This window comes from Ambystoma mexicanum, chromosome 10, assembly GCF_040938575.1.
Source record: "Ambystoma mexicanum isolate Mex_15411 chromosome 10, UKY_AmexF1_1, whole genome shotgun sequence".
NCBI lineage: Eukaryota > Metazoa > Chordata > Amphibia > Caudata > Ambystomatidae > Ambystoma > Ambystoma mexicanum.
Window position 1 is genome coordinate 774,417,804 of NC_090932.1, and position 8,321 is coordinate 774,426,124.

At 39.6% G+C, this 8,321-nt stretch overlaps 1 protein-coding gene across 1 annotated transcript in view; it reads left to right on the forward strand.

Moving 5' to 3' along the window:
• LOC138492926 (vomeronasal type-2 receptor 1-like) overlaps window positions 1-7,182 on the forward strand; it is a 402,451-nt gene extending 395,269 nt beyond the window's left edge. The window contains exon 6 of the mRNA XM_069620220.1: window positions 6,188-7,182. Within this exon, the coding sequence (XP_069476321.1) occupies window positions 6,188-7,182 (995 nt within the window). The remainder of the gene's footprint in view (window positions 1-6,187) is intronic.
• Window positions 7,183-8,321: the final 1,139 nt, after the last annotated feature.

Here is an 8,321-nt window from a genome sequence, read left to right on the forward strand (position 1 = left end):
GCAAGAGAGATGCAACATTTGAGAAGCAAATTTACATTTCCCAGTATGTCGCCCATGTGCATTGACATTGCTAGGTGCCTTCCACCATGCGAATTTCACCAATAGCGACATTTTCTTGCACACTCACCCTGACATTTCATGCATGTTGACTCTAAACAAGCATTGAATGTAGGTCAATGTGTGTCCACACTTGACAATACTTGCAACATGTACAGCCCTTCCACTTAACCATACTCCCTAGCCACTTAGGCCTTGTCAGATGCCATCAGTAATGACATCATATGCGAAATCAGGCAGGACACACCTGCAACTTCCTCAATAACCTTGCTGTTAAGTACCAGACATGGGGAAAACATTTTTGTCTGCATTTGAACATATAGCAGAGGTGCAATACACTCTGTCATTTAGTCTTTTATGAAGGTCTGAAAACATTTAACAAACATTGTAAATAAGGGTTTTGGGACTGCAGAAAGTTGCTCTTGTACATAGCAATTGACAATTTAGATGGAATGTAGAAGTATGCAAGCTTTGGATCTCCAGAGCTCAGCATAGGCACTGCTGAAGATAGATATGCTTTATAGTTCAATCAAAATCCTGCAGTGGAATGCCTGCTTCAATCCCTGGCACTAATTCAATTACAACTTTTGACCATGAGTACATTAGTCAGTCTGGTTCTGATTACTATTCATCTTCACAAACTGAACGTGTTTGTAGCACCGTTGACCCTTGCAGGCTACATTTGCATAGAAGCTGTGCATTCATTCTGAATTTGTGTACTGAACATACAGTGCATCTCTGTGTACATATTTTGTTTTATAGAATATGTACATCAATTTTAAGCATATCTAATGTACAAACTCTTCATGACCAGTCATGTATATATTTTACAAAAGCTGTACACTTATTCTGAGCATGCACAGTGTAGAGAAACAATGGCTGCCTTTGGTGTTACCACTGAGTCGGCCAAAAGAAACAGCTTGTGAAATCTCACAGTGCGACAAGGTCATGAATATGGAGGTGGTGTGTCTGTAACATGTATGTTTTGTACAGAAGTTATACATTCATTTTGAGCATGTGTAAAGTACACACACTGTATGTCTGTGTAAATTTTGTACAGAAGCTGTTACCTCTGTCTGAGACTGCATAATGTACACACTATGTGCGTAAAGTACATACTGTACATGTCTGTGTTAGTTTTGTATAGAAGCTGTACATTCATTCTGAGTGTGACTAATGTGCATACTCGATATGTCAGTGTACATTTTGTATAGAAGCTGTGCATTCCTTTTGAGTTTGTGCAATGTACATACTGTACAAGTCTGTCAACGTTTTGTATAGAAGCTGTACATTCACTCTGAGCCTGCGTAATGTACATACTACTTGCATAATGTACATACTGTACATGTCCATGAACATTTTGTATACAAGCTGTACATTTATTCTGAGCGTGCATAGTTTACATACTCTACATGTCTGTGTAAATTTCGTACGCAAGCTGTGCATTCTGTGTGAGCATGAGTATTGGATATATTCTACATGTCCATGTACATTTTGTACCCAGGCTATAATTTACTTCTAAGCATGCTTAAGATAATTACTCTGCATGTCAGTGTACATTTTGTATAGAAGTGTCATAGCCACAGGCCCCAGAACACACACCATCTAGTGATGGGGTCAATTGGTCACTTGACTCACAGAGGCCCTGGTTGGACTCAGTCCTGGCACTTTTGGTGCCATGCTCATATAGAGATGTGAGCAGGAACACTTTATTTCAGGGCAGGAGTACTTTTACTTTATTTCAGTGCAGGAGTGCTTTTATTTTACAAGAACTTTCCAGGAGCTGAAAGCCTTTATTCCAGAGAACATCCTCATGTGCTGACTCATTGGGTGTGGCTCCCAAGGCATGGTCTTCATGTGCTGACTCATCGGGTGTGGCAGGGTGTGGCAGGCAGGCTGAGCCTGGTGGGCGTGACTTCAGAAGCTCAGCTATATAAGCTGGTCCATCCTTACGGCTGGTGCTTTGCGTTACTGTTCACTCGCGTGCAACGTGACACTCGCCGCCGCTTGGACCTGTTTACTTACCTTTGAAACCAGGCGTTCTCCTGCATACTCACCTCCAGGAAACCGGTGCTTTATCGCTTCATCTGCAGTCTCATCTCCTGACATCCAGTGATCTTGATCCCGATGCCACAGCACCTCACTACGCATTCACAAACTCCGACCCTGTGAAGAAGAAGAAAGACAAGGTTAGAACATCCGTCCTAGGGCTGCGCCACATTTGAATCCTGCGCGCCCCCTGGTCAACAATTTACCAGCTACTGTACCACTGCAACTTTGTTCCCAATTCCCTCCAGCTGCTGCCTCGAGCTCCGCAGCTTCTGCCGGGCCGGCAACATCACCGGCAAGCATACAAAGCAAAAGAGCAAACATCAAAAGTGGAATGGACAGCAATACAAGACAATGAACTTTACAATACAACAAAAACAGATGAGGAAAGACAAAGGCAAACAGGAACACTTACCTGAAGTATAGTGGCTTAGTCGCAGCAGGACTGGACTACCACTTGCAAGGGACCAGTGAAGGAACCCGGTCCAGATCATACAAGCGCCCCTGCCAGAAGCAGTAGGACAGAGTGCTCGCCAAAACTAATCAGCAGGTGAGCTTTCCAGGGACCGCGCATCCCATGGGTACCACAGTTTGGGAGATGGGGTCTGGAAGGGGATCAAGCGCACAAGCTGGCATTCTCACGCCCCCTATACTCCATGCAGGAGCAGTCCCGAGCAGCATCACCTATTACCACCAGTCACAACATAAGCGCAGAGGGCGAAGTCGGACCCGAGCAACCGCACCACTGGGAGAGCTGCAACCGTGCTCCAACGCCTCTGCAGAGACCAGGTGAGCATAACAAGAAGCTGTACATTAATTTTAAGCGCATATAACGTACAAACTCTACATGGTTGTGTCCATTATTTACAGAAGCTGTAAATTTATTCTGAGCGTGTGCAATTTACATACTCTACCTGTTTATGTACATTTTGTATAGAAGCTGTACACTCATTTTGAGAGCGTGTAATGTACATACACTCCATATCTGATTTCCTTTTTGTATAGAAGCTATAAATTCATTCTGTGCCTCATAATGTACATACTCTGTGTGTAATGTATGAACACACATGTCAGTGTACATTTTGTATAGAAGCTGTACATTTATACTGTGCATGTGTAATGGACATACGGTACATGTCCATGTACATTTTGTATAGATGCTGTACATTCATGCTGAGCGCGCTTAATGTACATACTAGATATATCCATGTACATTCTGTATAGAAGCTGTATTTTAATTCTGAGCGATGTCATAGGCACGCGTGTCAACCTGTAGATGTGCATGTTGCAAGTGCAGTTGTCATAGGAGCATGTCATGTAAGAACGTGAGTTACAGGAGCATGTGCCATAGGAGTGAGTGTCATAGGAGCATGTGTCGTATGAGTGCTTGTTGTAGTACTGTGTGTTGTAGGACCATATGCCATAGGAGCATGTGCCGTAGGAGTGTATGGTACAATGGTGTTGTAGGAGCACATGTTGTAGGGGCACATGTCTTAGCATGTGTAGTAGCAGAGTGGGTTATAGGATTTTGTATCCCAAGAGCTGGTCGTAATAGCTTGTGTCATATTAGTGTGTATCATAGAATCGCATGTCATAGGAGTGTGCGGTAAGAAGGTGGGTTGTAGGAGCATGTCATGTTGTAGGATCATGTGTTATAGGAGCATGTCACTGAAGCGTGTTGTGGAATAGGAGTGTGTTGCATAATGCACATGCTCTACATGCCCATGTACCATTTTTAAACAGTATATTTACGTGTGCGATGTACATACTCTAAAGGTCTGAAAACATTTTGGACAGAAGCTGTGTATTCATTCTCTGCATGCATAATGTACATACTGTATATGCCTGAGTACATTTTGTGTAGACGCTGTCCATTTACAACAAGCTTTCATAATGTACATTCACTACATATCCATGTACATTTGTATAGAAGCTACACATTTATTCTGAGCATGTGTTAATGCACATTCTAGACATGTCTGTGTACATTTTGTTTAGAAGCTATACATTTATTCTGTGCAATGTCGTAGGAGCGTATGTTGTAGTACCACCAGTTTTAGGAGCGCGTGTCATAGCGGTGCATGTCGTAGGTGCATGTGTCATAGGAACATGTCTCGTAAGAGCGTGTGTCATAAGAGCGCATGTCATAGGTGACATTGCTGTAGCATTGTTGTAGGAGAGTGGGTTTGAAGAGTTTGTGTCCCAAGAGCTTGTCATAAGAGCTTGTGTTGTAAGAGTATGTGTCATGGAGCGCATGTCATAGGAGTGTGTAGTGAGAGGGTCTGTTATAGGAGGACATGTCGTTGAAACTCTTGCCATAGGAGCGTTTTGTCATGTATATATACTAAATGTTAATCGCACAAATGTATATGTTGGGTTTTAATATAAAATGCACCTTTATTCTGCTCAAGTATTGCATGACCCCACACGTATGAAAGCTCACGTTAAAGTCAAATCTAAATTTTATGTGCTTTTCTAATTAGTGCAAGGGGTATACAGGACTTTTATAGTTCATACTTGAATTAACGTGCACATACTATACGAAGAGGCATATGAGTATTACAGTTCATACATTACACAATTTAAACCTCCTGAAAACTGACATCATGGTCAGCCCTCCCTTTAATGTGAGTTTTCAGGATATTGCAATTGCGTAATGTAAGAACTGTAAAACTCATAGACCTCTTCGTATATGTTTATCTCACACACATATAGGGTTTTAATATAACATTTAACTTTTATTATGTTTGTGTATTGTATGCCTCCTATGTGTATGAAAGCTCACATTAAAATTAAATCTAACTTTGATGTGTATTTTCAATATGTGCAAGAGGTGTATATGACTTTTACAGTTCGTACTTGAATTAAAGTCCACAAACTGTGCAAAGAGGCATATGAATTTTACAGTATGACCAATTTAAATCTCCCGAAAACTGACATCAAGGTGAACCCTCCCTTTCATCTGAGTTTTCAGAATATGCAATGGCATAATGTATGAGATATGAAACATATACTTTCTTAGCACAGTTTGTATGAAAGATGTACATTCATTCTGGGCATGTACCACATTTAGAGAAATCTTAAAATATTTTAATGTTTTTTTCATTGCACAAATTCCCGATGAAACCTAGGTGCGTGCCAAATATTTGAAAAATTAAAGAGACCAATTTTAAGATATTTGTACTGAAAAAATACTTTTTTTCCCTATGTGAAACCCCATTTTTAAAAGCGATCAAAGTAAATATTTTTTAAACTACGAAGCCGTTCATGAAAAATTCTGGCATGTCTTTTCCCCCTCGCCCACTACTTATTTTAAATTAAAAAAATAACATACATTTATTGCAATATTTACTTACTCCATTCCTTTCAAATGCTAATTCTCATGAAAATCAAAGGAGGCACTGGAATTTTGCTTTTGAATAACCAGTTCCTCTTCTTCAAGCAATGGATCATGGAAGATATTTGAATGATTTTTGGTGCCAGGGCACTCCCTTCTCTGTCAAATCTTAAAATAAATACTGGATGGATTTACAGCACACCAACAAAAAGAAATATCTACAATGCTTTGTGCCCATATTTATTCTTATTTGACCCTCATCCTTCAAGCGCTTTTCACTGTGCAACTGTTCAAAACAGGCACCTTCTTTCTCTATGGGGAAATGAATGGGCTTGGTCTAGAAATAGATTATTTTTCTATGCTTAATAACTTTTCAACCATTGGACGAATTTGCCCCGAATATTCTAGTTTGGGGGCACCATGTGTGGGGATTTGTGTATGAACATGTCATCTAGATCTGTCCATCGAGTTATTAATTAGCAGTAATGGAATGCTCGCAAGTCAATGATTCGTAGGTCAGCTTAAGGATGTATTTCTGCCATATTTATTTACTTTTAGCTGTGGGAGATTTCATTCTTTCTTGTAAGATTTAAAAAAAATGACTGTGCAATGCTTATAAATCCCTATTTCGGTATTGTCTTCATTCAAACTTGGATATGTTTATGACTTTGGGTCGCTTCTGATTTTAATGTACATCCCTGTATGCAACCCCCTCTGAGTTTGTATTTCTCTCTTTGTCCACAGATGAACGAGAGTGTGTTGCCTGCCTATCAGATTATTGGTCAAATGCACCCAGAAACGCATGTGTGCTGAAGGAGGTAGAGTTCCTAGCTTATGAAGAAGCATTGGGAATTACACTCATAGCATTGTCAGTGTTTGGAGCCTGCATTGTCATTGCCATCACAGTGGTATACGTGCTCTACCGGAAGACAGCCCTTGTGCAAGCCAATGATAGAGAACTAAGTTTTCTTATTCAGTTTTCATTGATCATTACTTTGCTGACCTCTGTTCTCTTTGTCGGCAAACCAGAAGCATGGTCTTGCATGGCACGCCAGACGACACTTGCCCTTGGCTTTTCCCTCTGCCTTTCTTGTATACTAGGGAAGACAATAGTATTGATGCTGTCAGCCCGGGCTGCCAAATCTAAGGTTCCTGGAAAAGGAGGGCCGTTATTCAGACCTCTGTACCAAAAACTTGTTGCCCTCATTGGTTTAACGATAGAGGTCAGTGTTGTTACGGCTTACCTCATATTATTCCCGCCCTGGGTCTACAAAAATATGGAATCACAAAATGTCAAAATCATTCTTGAATGTAATGAGGGCTCCATCGAATTTTTGTGTTCTATGTTTGGATTTGATGTTTTCTTGGCCATTTTATCATTCATTACAGCTTTTATAGCACGGAAAATTCCAGATAATTTTAATGAAGCAAAGTTTATCACGTTTGGTATGTTAGTTTTCTTTATTGTCTGGATTTCTTTCGTTCCTGCCTACTTGAGCACAAGAGGGAAGTTCAAGGTGGCGGTGGAGATATTTGCAATTTTGGCCTCAAGTTTTGGTCTCCTTGGGTGTATTTTTGTCCCAAAATGTTACATCATTCTGCTGAAGCCAGAGAGAAACACCGAAGAAATCGTTGGAGGTCGAGCTGCCACCAACGATAAGAGCGCCCCACCGACCTCGGCTTCCATGACTAGTGAAATTAACAACACAACAATATCTACGGTTGTACTGGATGACTAGAGCTGCCCTTTCTATGTAATTTCTTCTAGCAACTGCCATTTTACTTTAAGTATATAGATAGCAACCTCCTTATGTGCACACATTTTTGAAAAGTTTATAGAGGAATGTTTTTTGGTTATGGACATTGAACAATTTTGCCATTCTAGTAAGAACGCATGTACTTCTTTGTGCATTTAATTATATTTGATGTTGCGAGATTATGATTCACGTTTTTCTAATTTGTCCTTCAAACTTACAGTAAGCTTTAATATTTTACATTATGGTTGGTAAAAAGGTTGTTAAATCACTTTTATTTTCAAAAGGAGAGTAGGGCTGGTGAATCCACACCATGAGAACAAATTAATTACTTTTATCACAAATGAACATTGAGCAATAGTATTCAGTATACATGATAAAAACAGACAACTCTGGGTGACAGGAAAATACCATATTTATGCATTTTATATATACACATATACATATATATATATGTACAAATATACAAATGAATACTCTCCCATGTGTGATTTCTTTATAGATCTAACGCAAATTAACTAAAAATATAAACTATTGAAAACATATGATAACATTTTTTGGGCTAGAGATTTAAATATCGCTAGTATGTATTTAAATCTTGAGATACACATTTAAATATGTATTCTATCCGAATATACAGAGTCTGGAGCTATGTGCTACACAAGTGGAGGCGATGAAAATGCAAATGGACCACAGCAGTTTTTTCCCCTAGGGCCCACCCGACTTCAGGCTAATGGACACAGACATTGTGAAATAAGCAAAAGTCTTTGTGCTGGTTGTAAATTTTAAATGAAAAACAAACATATAGTATGTCAAATATTCCATCGAAAACATCCTTAGATTAAACCCATCCAAAAACATCTACACGTGTTTCATGCCTGTACATATCATCAGGGCAGAACAGAAGATTGAAACTGTGTCTCAAGAATGCGTTCTGAAACCCAAGTCTCGGTGGTCTTTTTTCATTTTAAAACTATGCCCAGCGGAAATACTTTTCCAAATTGCACTTTATTTTCTGTTTTAATATTTATATGAACATGATGTAGCATGTGAAATGTGTACAGTCTGCAGGATGCCATACTCTGTCATATTGGGCTATGTTATTTGGGGATTTTAGAATATGG